The sequence below is a fragment of the Numida meleagris genome, chromosome 2, assembly GCF_002078875.1.
Source record: "Numida meleagris isolate 19003 breed g44 Domestic line chromosome 2, NumMel1.0, whole genome shotgun sequence".
Lineage (NCBI taxonomy): Eukaryota > Metazoa > Chordata > Aves > Galliformes > Numididae > Numida > Numida meleagris.
This window is the reverse complement of record NC_034410.1, coordinates 74498108-74518058: the sequence shown is the minus strand read 5'-3', so window position 1 is coordinate 74518058 and position 19951 is coordinate 74498108. Positions and strand designations below refer to the sequence as shown.

At 36.9% G+C, this 19951-nt stretch overlaps 1 protein-coding gene across 4 annotated transcripts in view; it reads left to right on the top strand.

The window, feature by feature from the left end:
- Window positions 1–19951, top strand: part of TRIO (trio Rho guanine nucleotide exchange factor) — a 242915-nt gene that overhangs the window by 202131 nt on the left and 20833 nt on the right. For all 4 annotated transcript variants that reach the window (XM_021385426.1, XM_021385427.1, XM_021385428.1 and 1 more), the window contains 7 exons: window positions 7039–7331; window positions 8699–8869; window positions 12793–12888; window positions 14955–15103; window positions 15817–15883; window positions 18703–18806; window positions 19408–19477. In XM_021385426.1, the coding sequence (XP_021241101.1) occupies window positions 7039–7331; window positions 8699–8869; window positions 12793–12888; window positions 14955–15103; window positions 15817–15883; window positions 18703–18806; window positions 19408–19477 (950 nt within the window). The remainder of the gene's footprint in view (window positions 1–7038; window positions 7332–8698; window positions 8870–12792; window positions 12889–14954; window positions 15104–15816; window positions 15884–18702; window positions 18807–19407; window positions 19478–19951) is intronic.

The following is a 19951-nucleotide window of genomic DNA, read 5'->3' as shown; positions in this document are numbered from 1 at the left end:
TAACAGCTTATTGCAAAGTTTCAAATGCCCCATGAAATCTACTCTCCCCTTCTATAGTGCTGCCTTGCAGGAATATACAAGATATAGGTTCAGAGTTATTTTTTATCCCTGAGGTCTGAATTCCAGGGAGCACAAACAGAACTACTACTATTCACTCGAGAAAGTTTTTTTTCTGGCACAATATCATGCCTTCTTCCTGCTTTAAAAAAAAAAAAAAAGTGTGGATGCAAAACAATCCAGCAGTTGTAAGAGGAGGATTTTTTACAGTATAAATGTTGTTGGTGTTTAGCTCACAGGCAGCGGTAATGCATTTTCAGCTCTCTCTCTGTGCCATCTCTAATGAATGTGATATTATTTAAAAGTTTAAATGTTAAAAACGTGAAACCTTGATTTTCTGAACAGAGTAGGAAGGTAGGAGAGGATATTCTGGAAAAAAAGAATGTGAGATGACGGAACAGTACCAACATAAAATCATATTAAACCCTTCAGGCATATGCTGCTGATTTTCTAGTTCAAATGCACAGTATATTCCTTTTGCACATCCTCAGAGATTTTCTTCATTCTTTCCTCTAGTGATATTGCAAATATGTCTGTTGGATGACTTTTCTCAATTTCAGGAAGACCCTTGGAAGTTATTAAGATATAACAAAGACTGTCTCAGGGGAGGGTTTTTTGTGTGTGTTTTTAATTGCAGACATGCTTTGTGGACAGCTGAGGATCTTATTTAAAAAGCTGACTAGTATCTGGCTTATGATTGCAATCTATCTGATATGAGCACAGTCAGCCTTTGATAACTTGGAAGATTTAATTACTGTATACATTTAAATTCAAATGGCCAGTGCAGGTATCTGGGAAGATATACCAATGTATTGAGCTATCTTTATCTAGCCACACACGGTAAAAAATTTTACAAAGTAAGCTTTACACTATGCTGAAACATGAAATAAAAGCAGAAAGGATTTGCTGACCAGAGGTGAATAGTGAGCATGTTTGTTCCATTCCAAATACAAATGATGTTGAAGGATTTCCTTTTATGTATTTGAATACTTGTTTTCTGCTTTTTATTCAAGATTTTTTAAATAGTTTCATTTTTAAAATATTGAAAATTATTGAAAATTATCTCTGTATTGTAAGTGAAGTTAGCGCTTTCCAAAGTACACGGAGGAAATTCCATGTTTGCAAGCCTAATGAAGCTGAAGCTGTATTGTCTTTAAATGGTAACTGCTTTTATGGTGACTTGTTAAAGCTGAAACGTGTGTAATGTCTTCTGATGTATATGGCAGTGTTAGTTTACAAAAAAAAAAAAAAAAAATGCTCTGAGGGTAGTCTGAAGAGGGTATGCATTAGGAAAGAATGAAAATTCCTGGCAAGTACAGGAATGGTCTTGTATGTGGCAGATTGACTGCCTCTTATTTTAAAAGCAGTTCCCAGACAGAAACGGTGCATGTGGGTGTCCATGAGTAAAATAAGTCTTTTTATTTTTTTTCCTAAGCTCTCCCCATCTCATCTAATAACAAAAGAAAGTTGCTTCCTGGGCTGCAGTTTTATGGATTTTTGTCATTAGTAGCAAAAATTGACTTGACAGATTGGGACATTATTGCCTGTAGGTAGATATGGGCTTGGGATGTTACTGAATCATAGCCGCTTCCAACTGATATCTCAAACTGTCCTTTTGAACTGATGAGCAGCTCTCATTCCCAAGTATTTGTAATGTACCTGCATCAGACCTTACTGAAGAATTGGCTAGATGCCCTGTGTGGTAGCCTTCCTTTGTGGGCTCTCTGGTCCATAAGGCCATGGGAGAAGGCAGGGCTGCAGTGGCATTGTGACACTCCACTCAGGGGCACCCAGATTGCTTTGCTCCATTATTTTTTTTTTTTACTCCTTGACCCATCCCAATAGTTCAGAGAAGGCAAAGTGTACTTATAGTGCTGCAGCATTTTGGTTTTAGACAGTGCAAAGCAGGCCATCAGGGAAACTAGTTTGATTCCCCAGGTAAGGAAGTCAGGGTTTTGTAGTCCCCTTTTTTTTTCTTTTTTGTAAAAACTAAAACTCTAAAAATGGCAATATGGAAGTAGTTAATATGAAGCTGAGTCTTTCAAGTCATCAACTGGCTCAATATGGCTGATTTATTTTTTAGAATAAAAACCCACTTTATTAATTGCAGATGTGCATGTTTCGTGTGTTAAGAAAGCTGGGACTAGAACAAGAATTCCCATTTCCCTTAAAGTTTCAAAAATTTGTCTGTTCATTGGAGGTAACTTTATCTTCTGATTTGAAGGGGGTAAGAACTCACACTGCCTGCCCTTTTTCTTTTACTTAAAAATAAATTTATGGACTCTCAGTGAACTCCCTGACCTTATCAACAGAGCAACATATGTGATTTTACTTTGAGAGAATTGGAAGTTAAACACCTTCATTTCATAGTTTGGCTATGCATTATAAAACAAAGCCCATCCCTTAGGTTTTCTTAGTTTTTTTTTTTAATTTTAAATAATTATAAAGCTGTTTTTACTGGCCTTATTAAGTTTGGTAGTTTATTGCTGGGTTGGTTTTTGTATGTGTGATTGTTTTGTGTGTATTGGTGTTTTTTTTTCCTCTCCCAAGATGGCCATCTGTTGCACTTATCTTTTTCTAGAAGGGAATCTGACACTAACTAGAAAGTTTACTGTACTTGAAACACGGTTGGGGTTAGCATACCCCAAATTTATTCCATCTGTTTTGTTGTTAAAAGTCCATGTTGTTCTTGGTTTGATTTTTGAATACTCCTTCTTCTGCTTAGCATGTTTTAGTGATAAAATATTCTTGAGCAACCCTAGAAAAACAATTTGTTATGTAGTCATAAAGGAAGCAAAGCCAATTTTAGTGTAAACATTCCCAAGCTTAGTTATCAATCAAAGAGTGTATCCTTGATTGTACAGATAGGTAGTGATGGACCGGGGGAGTTAAGACACACCCAAGTGGCTTTTCTCTTAGTGAAGGCTAAAGTCTTTCTTTCAGTGATCTCGCAAACCTCCTGTATGGGATACTGATATTTCCTAACATTTGGATCTAAAAATATATCTACCTAAATGTATGGACTTGAACAAGTATTTCTTTGCATTGTTTTTGTTTGTTTGTTTTTTGTTTGGTTGAGTTTTTTAATTAATGACTGTGTCCTAGTATTGTAGGCCTTGGCTAGAAATACCATTCAACTGAGGAAATGCATAGGGGTAAGATTTGCAGAGCCTGGACTCCTGTGAGCTGGGCTGGGATGGGAAAATGGATGTTAAGAGGTCTCCCAGGAAAAATTTTGCAATTTTTTTTCTTTTTTTTTTTTTTTTACTGAGTATTAACATCGATCTGTGGGACTGCAGGGATGTTTTCTGCAGATTTAAGTTGGGGGGGAAAATCAGATCTGGTCTCTGAAGAGACTAATGAGTTGACATTCCATTTGGGTTAACACAGGTGATGCTAAATTTTTTTTCTCAACACTTTTTAGATATTATTTGATATTCAAGCTGATGCTTTTATGGCAAGGCAGTATTTTTATTCATATTAAGCCTTTTCTTTTCCCTCAGCGTTTTCACGCTTTAAAGAGTAAAGTGGAACAATGCTATCATTTTGGTGTTCTACTTATACCTTGTCCACTTTTATGATTCCCTGAAGCCCCTAATAATGCTTTAGTAAGTACTTCATATGAAACCTCGCAGAAGAGAAGATGAGAAGCAGTTACATGCTGCACGCCAGATGAAAACTAATGCTGTGTGGGAGGATATGGCTAAAGTATGTGCTGTGAAACATGTCTGGCTAACATTGTTTTGTCTCTTAGATCCTCTCCACTTGAGTGGAGTGTATGCATTTCTTCCTGCTCTCTTCCCTCCTCCTGCCCATGAATTGTTGGCTGTCTTAAGAGCAGGAGTGGTACAGCAAAAGTGCAATCAGACAAAAATACTACTTTCCCACAGTTTTAGGGGCTCTGCATCATACTGTTTGGTTTTACAAATAGTTTTTGAATAGTTGGTAAGTGTTGACCATCAAAAGGATGTGCAAAAACTTGAGCAGGGAACAAAGCTTTTTAGAAGAAGGTTTTATTAACTGCAGGCATGTTAGATGCTTAGAGATAGGCATGCTTATGTAAAAAAATAAATCTTCCACCATCAGTTAGTGCACGGTCATGCTGCCTTTTACTTAGCAGGGAGTAGTTGTAAAGGAAGGAAATGCAAACTGATACAAAAACAGAAAACAGTTGGTGCATGATGAACTTCAATATTAAGGCCTAATTGCCTTTTTGGTTTTTTTTAATACATAAATGAGTATACTCTATTTGAGGATAGAAGTTGTGTGGACCATTTGAGGGACTTGAAAAATCTCTACAAATGAAAGAAAAAAATTGTTTGCATGGTTATAACATCAAGTTTGAGAGTCTTAAAAGCAAAACATTTAGTTTATGTTTTCAGAAACTTGTTTACAAGAACACCACTGCTGTTGTCTGCTCTTCTGTGTTCCATTAGCGGAATGGCAGAAGGTTACTGAAGTACCCATCAGTTGGTGGAATTTGCTATGATTTCTGAAATGAGGAATCTGATAGAAGTTAAAAGATACATGATATAGTGATGGTAAAGTTACATTTGGTGAAAGAGCAGTCTAACTTCTTACAGAGGTTTACTAGGGGATTGTTTGGATTCCTGTGGAGAACTTGCAGATGGTTGGGAGTTTTGTTTGGAATTTTTTTAATAAGCAGGCCGTTTTATTTAAAAAAGGAAAAATCTGTCATGCTGTGGATGCTGATGGCCAGTAGGCCTGCTTTTCAAACATATGTGCTGAGGACCCTTAAGCAGTAATTCACAGGCCTTCAGGGATCTTCAGACTGCAAGTCAAAAATCGTTATAGGTAATTAATTTCTTCCTTATGTTTCCTGCTTCACCAAAAAAAAAAAAAAAGTATGGTAATTCTGTAGCACTGATATCTCAAGATTTAGAGACAAAGCTGACTAGCAGAACTCTGCATCTGCATTTTAGTAGTACGCATTACTTGAGACCTTGAAGCCAAACTAATGGCGTCAAAGGAAGTCTGCTTACCCTTGTGCAGCACACTTACAGCTGTGGCTAGAAGGTAATTCTGCAGACACATGCCAGTTCTGGGTTGAAAGTGTTAGTAGCTAGGTTGATGGACTGAAGTGATGCTTTATTTTCTACTTCATGGAAAAAGTGGTGGCTAATATCAGTTACTGTTCTGGATGTGTTTATGCAGAATAGCTTAGAGCAGATCTTGGCATCAGAGCTGATGTATTTTAACAGTCACATGCCTTCTAATGGGGGCAGGTTAGGTTTTATTGGAACAAAGAAAATGTTTGAATCAGCTTGATAAAAATTTTGGATGCCAGGGAAAGGATGGTAATGTTTCTCGCTTCTCTTACTTTTTTCCCCAGCATCTTGCAGTTTTTAAGATAATCCTCTTTGAAACACCATAAATGATAATGCAAAAAGATCTTATTATATTCACATTCTGTGTCTCTTTCAGCATGTCAGTTGTGGCTTTTTAAGCTAGGATTTGCTCTTAATATTCTGTGGAAACAGAGCAGGCTCACATACTGGTGTGTAGATACAAGGCATTTGTGTTTCTAGTAAAGCGTACCGCTGCAACAGCGACCATATTATCCTACAAAATTCAAACTACTGATGAGACTGGCAGTATGCTTCCTAAGGAAAAGCTGCCAGAAGAGGTGGCCTGAACGTCTGTGTCAAACTTCAAGAAGGAATGCAAACACTGCATTTAATTCCTAGCAGTAGAAACATTCAACAAAACATTATTTATGTCATCCTTATATAAACTCTCTGTCTACAAAAGTGCACACACAGGAAAAAAAAACGTACTTGACAACCTAGCCGAGTCTTGTTAATATATTGGTGGTAGATAGTAGTCATAGGACTGACGTTACAAGATTGCATCTTTAAAAAAGAAATTATGTTTTTAGGAAAAAGAGAACTGTTGGGGGAAGAAACATTATGCCACATGGGAAAAATAAATGTAGTCTCACAACAGATAACTCACTGGATGCTTACCTTAAGTATACTCTACAGTTCAAGTGACAGGACCCTCAGAAGGAAAGTAATAATGACCTCATATGCATATAGCTGTGGCTTAAGAAAAGAATATACTTTGACTATAGAACTTAGCATTGTCATGCTAAGAAAAAACTGCTGATCCTGAGATTTGAGCAAATAGGCTTTTCAACATTGCTATTCTTTACCTTCTCTCCAAGATTGTTTAAACAAAATAAACATACAATATTTATGATATAACATAGATATATAATATAACAAAGATATTTAACTGTTCTCTTGATTTCTTAACCCTTCTACCCACATTTTCCAGGGCAGGAAATAATTAAACAAATAGTGAAACTACAGCATTCGTAATAAAATTTGGGATTTGCAGAATTTTGCTTATTTCATTGAGGTAACATTTTTTGCTCTTCATGTCCATGCTCAAAGCAGCGTACTACTGTCAAATGTGCATCAGCAATGTTATAACAATTGAGACAGTCACAGCTACATAATGAAAACTTGACTATTGTAAAGCAAATGCTTATGTTTGAGTGGTCTTGTATGGCGTGAAATCTGATAGCTCTGGTGTCTTTAAAGGCCAAGTTTTAAAGTAATTTGTTCAATTCTTGCGTACATCCAATCTGAATATTTCAGATAGTCCTCTGTTTCCATAAAAGTGCCCCAGTAACGTATCTTACACTGAGCATAGTAAATTGCAGGCAAGCTCTGGGAGGTTGGCGCAGGTTTCCAATAGGACTTATGCTTGCTGTGTAGTTTCAAGTGACATTAGCAGCTGTCAGAAATAGTCTACTAGTTTCCATACACGTGATTTTATGGTTAATGCTGTGTTACAACCAGTCTTTGACTGGCAGAAGATAGTAACAGCATTTACATTTTTCCCACGTCAAGCTGGTGGAGGGTTTACACAAATGGACTATTACTACCGTTTGCCTTGTTTCTCACTTACCAGTATCTCACCTTTAACGTGTTCCTCCTCACTCTTTTTCAGACTCCCTTTCAGTCTCCAGCAATGATGCCAGTCCTCCTGCTTCAGTAACATCGCTTCAACCCCATATGATTGGGGCACAGAGCTCCCCGGGTCCCAAGCGCCCTGGCAACACTTTGAGAAAATGGCTTACCAGTCCTGTGAGACGTCTCAGCAGTGGGAAAGCAGATGGGCATGTCAAAAAGCTGGCCCACAAGCACAAGAAGAGTAGAGAGGTTCGCAAAAGCGCTGATGCAGGTTCTCAGAAGGACTCTGATGACAGTGCAGCAACCCCACAAGATGAAACTATTGAAGAGGTACGTGTTCCAGGAAGCTGTCTGTGACTTGTTTCTGTGTCTCTGCTAGATCTGCGTAGTGAGACCTGCTTAAAGCTATACACATGCCTTAGAGCAGTGAATGGCCCTTCAAATCAAAGTGTAGTTACAGTCACCCAAATAATAAGCATTCCTTTCATGGAAGGAAAGGAAATAGTGGACTATTGCAAGTTTTGCCACCATGGACGTCTGCTGAATGTTTCCCTTCCACTCACGTGAATGTGCACATCCCTCTAAGCCCAGAACTCATTTAATAGCAAAACCTGTATCCCACTAGGCACAGACAGACAAATTCTTTTCTGTTACAAACCTATAGTTCAGATAGAAATGAATGGCATCTTATTTCTGCCACAGGTGGATTCACTTGCACACTATACAGTTATTTCCTTTTACCTGACTCAAATCTGATGAGCAGTTTTTGTAGTTACGCTGTAGGAGACAGGTCTCGGATATGCCCGATTAATTATTTTTCTTGTTTCTGATATATTTGGCTTCAGACTTGGAACACTGTGAGTTACACAGTGAGAGGAAAAAAGAGCTAGAGACCTGGTAGCATGGCGAAGTGGGAATTGTAGCTTGGGAAAGAATATTTGCATCTGTCCTTGAATGTCAGGCTGTAGAAAGAGGCTGTCTGATGCAGCTGTAGCATTATTTTGAGAGTATCTATTATTCTGCAGTTCAGGGAGTGAAAGAAAACCTACAGCTAGGTTTCTTCCTTAAAGTGAGGAAAGGACAATTATCATCTGTGCTTCTTCCTTTAAATATGCTTATATTATCCTGTGAACTCTGCTGCACTAAACTTTGGCTAATTCATCGTTCCTTGTGTAGTTAGAAGGACTGGCTTTCATCACAACTGTGAAAATCATACAAGCAATCTCCTTTCACTGCTTTAAAGTGAAGGTGTATAAGAGAAAAGATGATTGACAAAATAGTTTATGTTGTAAGGGATTCGTATAGCCTATCAGACATTTTGATATGAAGACCAGTGCTTCCAATATAAAGTCCTTGAATTAGTAGGTTAGAAGAATGGGACTTGTACTTTACAGAACTGAACTTGGAAAGCATTACTTTGACAACACCTTCCTGTAGTAAATTTCAAGCTGACTGTCTGCTTCTCAGTATCTTAATCTGTCTGCTTTTTCTAGACACTGAAAACATAATCTACAGCATCTGAGTTTTTTTTTCCTGTGTGTGTATGATCATCATTTTTTTTGAACTGCGTGTATAGCATCATCTTGAATTGTTGGGAGTCAAGTGAATCTACAGAACAGTCTTAAGACTAGCTTGTGTTAAACAAGCTTCATGCTGCTGAGGATGTAACAGCTTGAATGTCTTAATTTTATTTACAGAGGGGTCGGAACGAGGGGCTGAGCAGTGGCACTCTCTCAAAGTCATCCTCTTCAGGCATGCAGAGCTGTGGAGAGGAAGAAGGTGAAGAGGGAGCGGATGCTGTACCACTTCCTCCACCTATGGCAATTCAGCAACACAGTCTTCTCCAGCCTGATTCCCAGGATGACAAGGTAGGAAGAGGAAGCAGGGAAGGCTTTGCATGTTGAGACAACCTCTGTTTGCCCAAATCTTTCTTCTGTTTCCAGAAGTCTCTGTAATGTATGTAATATGCCCTTATGATAGAAATAATCACTGTGCCATCATTAAAAGGGTTTCCTGGGGAAAATGTGTAAGTAAAATGTATCTGTTTTAAACACAAAAGAGCAGAAATTTTTCTACTAGACCTTTGTATACTTAATTGGGAAACTTAGATGCCATGTTTAGTGATTAGAAATTAATTGCTTTATAATCATATCTTTTAGGTACTCAGGGTCAAATATTATGTGCATGTGGAGTTTATCTGGAGAAATTAATAGTTGTACATTAGAAACCTTTTTAGATCATAGACTGTTTACCAAGTCCTATTACTTTGAATAGCCTCGTATCTGGGGGAAAAAGGAAAAATCAGCATACGTACCTTAGCAGAAAGAGTTGTTCATGTTGACTTTAAGGTGTTTTTTTATAGCTGCATAGTTTTTTTTTATTATTATTATTATTTTAATGTATGCCTCTACAGGTGTGCTAAAAAGTTAACAGCCAAGTAAGGGCAATAATACAGCTCAGGGTTTTATTGCTTTTGTTTGTTTAAAAAAAAAAAAAAGTGAGAATACATGCCAAAAAGGATAGGTTATAATTCTGTATCAATAGTTGAAATTTCTGGGTATTGGTAGTAATTGCATGAAGGAAATCTTACGTGCATATAATCTCCTTTTCTTGAATGTTACAATGTTCATATGTTGGGAGGGTTTATTTCAGTTTTTAATGTTGATCAAATGTTTAGAGGACAACTGTCAAACCAGGACAGAAAGGGCTTTAGAATGCAGACTATCTGGACTTAATCAGCAAATATTCACATTACAGTTGTCTCACCACTTTAATGCTTAAAATTTTTAGCTGTTTTATTCACTCTTAGTGAATATTGTGGGTGAATTGTCACTGTTTTGAGTGGTGCAACTTTGGCTGATCTTGTTAATCTTTTATTTCCTTTTATCCTGCTGTCTTTCAATAGGGATCTCAATGATCCCTGAAACTGTTGTTTGTAGGATAAAACTGTCTGGCTTCCATGTTCTATTTGTATTTATTTCCTACCTGTTTTCTGAATTTGAAAAGTGTAATACATGAGTTGGGGCAGGGGATGTTAATGTTTTGAGAAATAGTCCTGGAACAAAACAGGCAAAAACAGATATTTTTAAATCTTGCTGATCTTCAGACCTGTGAGAATATTTTAGGGCTAGAAAATAATCTCACTTTGCAGTTTATAAATAGCACCAACAATGTTGGTGAAAATATGTTAAAGATCCTGCTAATAAGGTGCCTTATTTGCATGTCCCTTTGGTGATACAAAAAAAAAAAAAAACTGATAAGAAATACTTATAAAATGTTGTCCAGATGAAAGTGGCTTTTGCTTATTATCTGTTCTTTTTTACAGTGCCAGAACAGTTATGTGAAGGGATTTTCTTTAAAGATAGTGTCCTTTCACTTTTGCTTTTCTCTTGCAAAGTCAAGTAGCTCTGAGTAGCTTTTAGTCACCAGTAAATTTTTTCAGGGGTTACATGCACCCACTGCTGTAAAGACACATTGGGACAGTTGTTCAAGTAGCTTAAAATACATTCTAAAGAAACCTTCAGACAAGTTAGTTAAAATTTGGTACAGTTAATGCTGTACCATAACTCTTCAAAATAAATCTGTTTCTTCTGAGGGGCATTGTTTCAGTGCAGTACCTGTCCTACTGCATGGCGCGAGGCAAAGAAGTCCCGTTATGTGGTAGCCTTGGAGTTTGTTTGGCACCCTGAATTCCACACACCAAGACATACCACTAATTTCCAGTACCTAAAGCAAATGCTTTTTAGTACACAGAAGTGAGAAGCCAGAGAAAAGTTTTATCCAGCAGAATTCAGAGGACTCTATTGACAGAGCTTCTGATTGATAAAAGGCTTGCAACAAGTCCCCTGCTGTCTGCCTTCTGGGTAGAGTCTTTCACATTCCTGCCACATTGGTGGTTTCCTCTGGATCCCAAGGAATGTCTCCTCCTTTTCATGACCTCAGAGGCTTGGCTTTGCTCTGCACCTCACTTCAAGCATTTCTTCCTCTCTGTGGCTCCTGGTCTTTACTCATGCTGGAAACTCCCTGCTTTGCTGGGCTTCTCCCTCTCTGCTCAGCCTACTGAGGCCTCCAGCAATATCTCACACCTGCATGTGCTCCTTTTCTCCCTCCACCTTTCTTTCTGCTCCCAGAGTACATCATCAAGAAGAACGTCAACAGGCAGACTTCATCTGTGTAGCCCAGCAGCTCCTTTTTCAGATAATTTAACTACATGAGCTGGGAAACAACCAGTTCTGAAGTTTTACTGACAGTTACGTCATATACTCCCACAGAGCTACAGATAGAAGGGACCTTGACCAGAGCCTGATGACAATGCTGATAGCATTTTGTGAGGCTGAGCTGAGCTCCATATCAAAAAGCAGCATACCAGCACAGCTTTGGAAAAAAATGATTGATAGTTAGATGTCAGGAGCATACGATTGCCTGAAAGACATGCTAGCTGTGGGCTTGCCCAATTATTGGTATGCATGCAAATATCATGTGCTAGGTCTTGCTAATATGTCTAATATCACTAAATGAATGTCACAGCCATTTTCTCCTATAAGAGCTCATCTGGACAGTATTTATTCTGTTCGGTAGAATCATTGCACACTTCACGGATTTGCATTTGATGGCTGTTTACAAGTTGTTTGCATTTAGTTTTTGGATACTAAGTTTCAAGATCAGTTATGCTAATATGAAACTAATTATTTTCGCTTTTTGTTTTCTCTTTTTGTAAATTGACGCAGCATTATGTTGACTTGTGTTCTGTCTCTGCTTTGGCTCAGTTCCCATATCTTTCCATTTAAAGTTGTATGTATTTCCTTTGCTTACCCAGCCCCTGTTTTCCTTTCCAAATAAGGCGAATACAAGGCTAACTACCTAAAATATGTATATTGCTTTTTATACTGGCCTATGGAAGCCTTGTCACACCCATACTTGATTTGAGCAGAACCTCCTGTGTTAAGCTGTTATACATGCCAGTTCTTTGTCCAATTTGTTGGAAACATTTGCAGGACAGCTTACCCTGTGCTACATGATGTTCACTGTGCTGTTCGTAATATGAAATTAGGTTCATATTACACCCTGTTTCCACTTTCTAGTTATTTAATGATAAACGTAATGTGCAAACAACTCTGTTTGCAAATTACTGAGACTGAATTTAATGGCCCTCCCCAAAATCCTTTACTGTGAACACCTTTTGCCTTCAGTTGTATCTATAAACTGGCATTTTATAGCTTGTGAGGCCAGAGATCTTCTGTACTCTACACATACGATTGGGGAAAATGGATGGCACAAGGAATGGTGAGCTCAATTTCCCCTCTGAATTTGAGCAATGTACTCCAGCTCCTTTAGAAAAGTAGATGTCCCTGAGTTACTAGTGTATTTTTTCTTAGTTTAATTATAGTTTCATCTTGTATTTCAAGCCCTCTTGGTTCTTGTTAATTTTCTACAGTTGCCGCTTTGTTTAACCAGCAATAAAATATGTTAACAAACTGTTGTTCACTGGGACAGCTCAGGTGATTTTATAGCTGTTTGTCAGGCATTATTATACTCAGCAAGATGAAGGATATTTCCTTAACTTTTATTGCATGTAGGAACAGGAATTTTTATTTCCGTAATTGTAATGGAAGGCAGAACATTCTTTCAACATTTAGCTTTTGTGGGGTTTACTTAAAATTTCCAGTTCCAGTTGCCTAACTTGGGATGATTTTAGTGTTACACTGACAATTATTTGTTATTTGACAACCTTTGTTCTTGAGCAAGTGCCAAGCTGACACTAGGATTCTCTTTGCTTTATGTCATTGCACAGACCTCTTCTCGATTATTGGTGCGGCCTACCAGCTCCGAGACGCCCAGTGCTGCAGAACTAGTCAGTGCAATTGAAGAGCTCGTCAAAAGCAAAATGGTGAGACTGACTGGCAGATAGCAAGTCCTGACTTGCTATTCGGAGAAAAGCTCCATGTTCATCCTCAGCATACAATTTCGATGTGTGAAATGTTATGTCTGTTTCAAAAGTCACTTTTGAGGTTGGCGTGTGGGTCACTTTGTACACCCTCTTCTGTGAAATCACTTAGAAAATAGGTGAATGGCACTGTAGAGAGGTGAAATACAATAAATGTGAGGGAAAGGAGAACAAAGAAAATGCATGTCCTACTAGCAAAAAAGAAAATATCCTAGTAGAAAAATGTATGCTACGACTCAGAATTACCTGGATTTGCCTTATAGAGCTATATTAGAAGGACTTCCAAAACTATATCTAAAACTTGAAAGTATATCTTGCTAACTAAAACAGATAACCGTCAAACAGATGTTTATGCTATCTAGCCATTCTTTAGGCAACATGATAATGCCTATACATGAAATACCTATAAAAAGCAAGAGAGGATTAGTTTGAATGTTACTGGCTCTGTTTACTAACAAATTAGGTAGGCACAACTTGTATCAGATGTTTAAAGTTTTTGTTTTCAAGTTTCTGTGTTGAGGAAGATGCTCACTGGCAAAGAGTAGATTTAATGGTAATTCCACAAGTCCTTGTATTCAGAACCCGACTGGGCATGGTCCTGAAAAACACGTTCTAGCTGACCTTGTTTGAGCTGGGGCATTGGACTAGATGGTCCTTTCCAACCTCACCTATTCTGTGATTCCCTTAATAATTTTAAGACTGGCTTTTGCAACATGCAGAAGACCTCTTTGTACTTAGTAGAAGTGCCACTGTGAAAACTCTGAGGAGAACCACAGCTTGGCAAACCTATCTTACCAGAAGTTGATATTTCCCAGATTCTTCCTAAATGTAAGCAGCTTTGAATTTCAGAATGAAAAACTGGAATTTCCATTTTCTATTTCCTCATTCAAAAAGACTTAAACTTTGCTTACATTATTGCATAAATAATTTGTGCACTTTTAGAGTATTAACTTTAATTTTTTCTTCTGTTGCACTGAAAGGGTAAATAAGAAGTCATCTGTGGGAAAATTCAAAACAGCCTTTTGTAAATGGAAAATTTAATAGTTCACATCTCTTCCATACAGACTAACAGTGGATGTAGATTAATGATCCTTGCATATAGTCCCTGTTGGAGATGTTCTCATTTCACATGTGTAGCCAAGGGTCAGTTTTTCCAACTTTTTGGACCAGCCATGTCATTATTGGATTTTTAATTTTTGTAGGAAGAAAAAAAAAAAAAGATGAAGCTGAATCCTACCCTGGTGAAGTAAATGTGTCTTGCGTTAAAGACTGTATAGCGTGCAAGGAAATGTGATATGTAATGATAGCTTGATCCAAGATTATGAGTTTAAATTAAAGAAGCCCAACAAATATTTCATGGAAATTTTTTCATGTTATTTCTCCTATGGCTTCTCCATCTTCTAAACAAACAATAAGACCGAGCAGTCTATGCGTTGGAGACTGTGTATCTGGCAGAATAGAGATCCATTCCTGGGATTTGAACTGTCAAGCTCCAAAGCAAGTCAGTGCATTGGCCAGTTAATGAGATAAAATGTTTGACAAAAAATGCCACTTCTGTTGTGATTAAAAATATAACTTCCAAAAAATTCTCTTTAAAGTTGTTCTATTTATTTTTGGAAATAGCTTACGTATGAGAGAACCAAATTATGAGAAATATAATTTAGCCTCTGGCAGTAAGTATACATGCATGTTGTTTCTACTACAGAAGTACTTACATCCTCAGCAGGATATTCTGACCTTTAGCACATCCCGCTCAAACCAATTGAACTGTATTCAAATCCTGTGAGGGACAGATTGATATATTTAAAATGTGCTTCTAAGGAGTTAGATTCTCTGTCCTGGAAAACAAAGTTTTTGATAGGTTTCCTTAAAGCTTGAGACCTCTTTTGCCAAAATACATTGCAGTAATTGGTCTCCCATACGTTCCCATATGTAGCTGAATGTAAACAGATCTTGCGAATAAAGGGGAAATAAATAATTGTTGTTGTCTTTCTTGAATGCCTTCTTAGGCCTTGGAAGACCGCCCAAGTTCCTTATTAGTAGATCAAGGTGACAGCAGCAGTCCGTCCTTCAACCCTTCAGATAACTCTCTTCTCTCCTCATCGTCACCCATAGACGAGATGGAAGAAAGGAAATCCAGCTCCCTAAAACGACGACAGTAAGACCTCATTTTCTCTCTGTTCTTAATAACGTTTTGAAGAGAGAAATAGTTGGTTTAAAGAACGCCCATTTTGAGCTGACAGCAGAAACTGTTAATCTGGAAAGGAGAAGACTTGTGTTAGGTGTCAAGCATGCAGATGCATTATATAAAGGAAAAAAACTTTCCTCAAACGCTAGTCACAGTATAAATTTCCTGTGACTTAATTTCAGTCACACTTGTGTTTGACTTCTGTAACATGTCAATCTCAGTTAAGCAAAAATATGGCAATCTTTAATTATTCAGAGCTCTGTTAAGCTTCAAAAAATGATCGTTCCCCTTATTCTGTACCCCCACACCATTCCTCCAGGGACTCTTAATTTTTTTTGTAGTAGTAAAGTGTTACCATGGTAGAATAAAAACATGCCTGTTATTATGCTTAAGAGTGTCCAGACCAGAGACATACTAGCATTTTATTTTAAACAGTAGTTAAATGTTTAATTTTAATGACACATGTAGGAAAACATCTGACTTCTGATAAACAGAAGCTAGCCTGTTACAGTTCCAAAATCAAAAACGCATTTTGCTTAGATAGAATATGCATTAATTCTTCCTTTTCAGCTATGCTTATCAAGTATTTGTGACTGCAAATGTCTAAAAGGCTATATGTCATGAATCCTTTTTTAGTAGTGTTTTTAATGAAATTTGTGATCACTATTTTCTTTCCCCCGTAGCTATGTCTTGCAGGAATTAGTGGAGACAGAGCGAGATTACGTACGAGATCTGGGCTACGTAGTTGAGGTACGTTGTTCTTCACTATTTTGATATTTTTTTTAAAATGTGGTACCAACCAACTGCATAACTCAACTTATTTTCAAATCAAAACACAGGACAAAACAGAATGGGTAAATCTTTACATTAAGAGATTTCCCTCCTGCAGTCCTTTAATATATTGGAAATACTGCATCAGAACTCATTCCTTCTTTCTTCCTGTTATTTTGCATCTTAGTGTTCTTTTGAGGACTGTGGTTCTTTGTCATTTTTGAAGATCACTACTTCTCACATGATAGTATAGCTATGCAAAATTCAAAAAAGCACTTTAGGTTAAGGAGGTAGGAGAGCTATCCTGAATTTGGAAGACTTGCTTCTTTCCTACTGCTAAGCTTCTCTTAGACCTACCTAGTTTCCTCTTCTGTAAAAGAGCTAAGACTTAAGACAGATGTTGAGCTACCAATAAAATGCATATGGAATACCAGAGAGAATACACATAACAGTGAATTTCAGCCTATCAATGTTCAGTTCTTAAGAGAAAGAAGAGAAGAAAGGCACTAAATTTTCTTCTTGTGTGGCCAAAATTTGGTTTTAGCTCTAAATCTTCCACCAGAGAAACATCCGTCTCTTCCACACTGTGAGGGAGCCTACAAATATTAACCTCTGAGTCAAAGGGCGGCCTTTTGATAATATTCCTATGAAATGTCATTCACAAATACAATTTTCATCAGTAGCTTGTCACATTGTTGTCCAAGTGCCTCAAGTTATTTATTATCTGATTAACAAGTTTTGTAAGACTGATATTTAAACATCATCCACCCATTGTGTTATCCAGTGAAGTTCTCATGAACTATGAACTAGCAAAAAGACACGTAAAAGTTTCACCGCCAAGAGTATGGTTAAGCAATTATTTTGATAACTAAACTGAAAATGTTGTTTGCTTTCCCTGTCGTTCTTGTGACTTTTTTCCTGTACATACATGATGAGGAGTAGACCTTACTATAATCTGCATGTTTAACCTTAAGTGCTTATTTGTTCATGTCAGAAGACTTAAAAAAACATGAATCCACAAGCATCTTCCATTTTCCTTCTGTTGCTGTCTTGTTGCTGAATCCATTTCTTGCATTATGAATTAATGTAAGCCCTGTTTCCTTTAACAGTTCAGTAGGTATGTCACTTCTCTCAGGTAGCCTTACTGACACTGCTCGAGTGAGTAATGTTATCTGTGTTGTTGTACTCTTGGCAGTAGGTATTAAACTGAGAGTGATCTCAGGGAAAACTTTCTTTTAATGCAGTTAAATGGCACCTTAGGTATTGATGCTTATGCCTGAGAAAGAGAAAAGTGTTCTCAGCAAATGAAAGATAAGGCAAACTCTATCGTAGAACACTGTACGATACTGCTGCCAGTCTGACAATAGTTTAACTGCATGTTTTTATTTAGGTGCCACATTTGATCAGCATAAATTATTTTGAAGAAAAAATTAAAACTGTTACTTAACGTTATTGGTTTCTTGCAATTTTCTCCCTGAATCTACACATTTCCAAAAGGAAGCTAGCTTAACAGGTCAGAGATGACTCCCTGTACAAGGTCTATGCTGAACCAGTTCCAAACACTGCAGGCTTTGTTTGTTAAAGAACTTTATGCTGGACAGATCTTTATTTCATACTTGAGATAAAATGCTCGTGCATATAAAGTACCTTTATTTTCTATGTGAAGGTTATTGTAAGGAATGTCTCAATCTGAAATTCATCTTCTCTCATCAAAAATTGTCTTTTATTTTTCATATATTTTATTGAGAAAGGGTACGAAGAGATTTCAGATACCACCTTTAGGTTATTCTGATAGTTGATTTTGTATCAATATTGAAAACTAAATTTTTATCAGTATGCAGAGAAGATCAATTCATATATATATGTTCACTTTACTCACACAAGCAATTAAGCTGATGGTTGGTGATAATTTTTTTTTGATAAGCAGGTATAAAAAATGGATGCTTTTCCTAGTATTGCTATAGTCATTATATGGTATTTAAAAGGAGTGTTAGAAGGCTACAAACAGATTGTATTTTCATAACAAAATAATTCCTAATGAAAACATTAGGCATTAAAGCATAAACTTTGCAAGCTGAAAACATACCTGGCTAATTAGGAATAGAAGTACTGGAAAGAAATAAGTATAGTTGCATGAATATTAAGAATTTGTAAAAAGCCAATGGGATTGTGGAATGAGACATCTATATAGATAAAACAAAAAAGAAGACAGGACTAATAGAAAAGGTAAATGAACTCTCCTGCAGCCAGAATACTTGCTAATAGAATTGAAGTTCAACTATTTAGTGTTCCATTTACTCATACCACAAATTTTAGTCCATGCAATGCAATCTCATGTGCAGTTTAGCTATTTTCCTCAACAAATCCTATTGTAGGATTAGTTAACTTATTAGTTAAATAAGAAACAGTGAGAAACTGAGCAAAGCAAGTAGTTCTGACTTGTGGCATTCCTACGTGGCAGAGCATTGCAGCTGATTCAGACAATAAGGAGAAGGCTACCAGAGTTTCCAGTATGCTTTGATAATGTTCACGCAGTCTAAATTATCTGGAGTTAATTTAACTTTCTAGCACTCTGAGCACTGTTGTGCTGACAACCTCAACCCAACTGACAATATTTTGTAACCATGCTTTAGGTGAAGTTATGTATAAAACAGTTTTATGATTTGTTTGGCTTTTTGTCCCAAGCAAGTTGTTACCCTGGGCAGCTTGAAAGGCTTCTGAGGAAAGGGAGATTACAAGGTTACCCTCAGTTTTTTCAAGTTGGGATATTCACAGTGAGTTTCTTTGGGTTGTTGCAGGGTTACATGGCACTTATGAAGGAAGATGGTGTTCCTGATGATATGAAAGGCAAAGACAAGATTGTATTTGGAAATATTCACCAGATTTACGACTGGCACAGAGAGTACGTATATCTAACTTGAAAGCCAGTTAGTGAATAATTCTACCTAAAAATACTAGTTTGACTTAAAGAAAATATTTTTATTCACTCAAATTTAGAACAAAGTAGAACAAATTTAGAAACAAAGTAAATATATTTAGTTTTGTACTTCGATTTATAGATATTTATTTAGTAGATTCAGCTCAAAAATGTTGGTATGAAGATTTTTTTATATATCACAACTGCCTCAGATAAGAATCTGTAATATGGATAGCATTGTGCATAACTTATATGTTTGTTAGAGGTTTATATTCTTGAACAGAGAAGTCTAATCTTTAATAAATTTGTTAGAGATCAACCACTCAAACTAGGTAGGAGAAAAGTTTCAATCAATACATGAACGAAAATTTATTAACGAATACGAATATTTTGCATGTTGGCATGTGTGTCCATTTGGAATTCATATTAAAATATTACACTGTTAATATTGTCATTTTGGAAATATGTTAATATCCAACGCTGTTGACAGGATGCAAAACGTATCTTGTAATAAGATTGCCTTAGAATCACCTGTTGCCATAATAAATGCTATCAGAAGAAAATACTTAACTCTGTTTATGTTCAGCTTCTTTTTAGGAGAGTTGGAGAAGTGCCTTGAAGATCCAGAAAAGCTGGGATCCCTGTTTGTTAAGCATGTAAGTGCAAATGTCTTCTTTGGCCAAGCTCTATTATTGCTACCAACTAACATGTTTATTAAGATTTTATCTATGATATAACATAGTTAAGAAAGTGCTATAAAATATTCCTCATTGTAAGAGGAGGAGAGGTTGTAAGAGCTTGTAAGTAGACTAAGTAAATAACCTTGGTTTTTTGTTGGCAGTATCCTTCTATGGAGAAGAAATGTGAATGTGGGCCCCATTTGTCAATTCAGTTCCAGCTTTGTTGAGGGAATTGTCATTTCATATGATGATACGCACCTATCTTCTAATCCTAGATATCAAATCCTAGTTATCAGTGCAGTACTTTGGAAGACAGCAACCAGAAATAGGAAAGCAGCTAATTTTCCATAGAGGTTTCTGTGTTTTCTAGTTCTATATTCTCTCCCTTTTTGAGAATCACGCTAGTGGTTGGAATTCCTTTCTTTTCACCTGGGGAAGAAATTGTGAGTG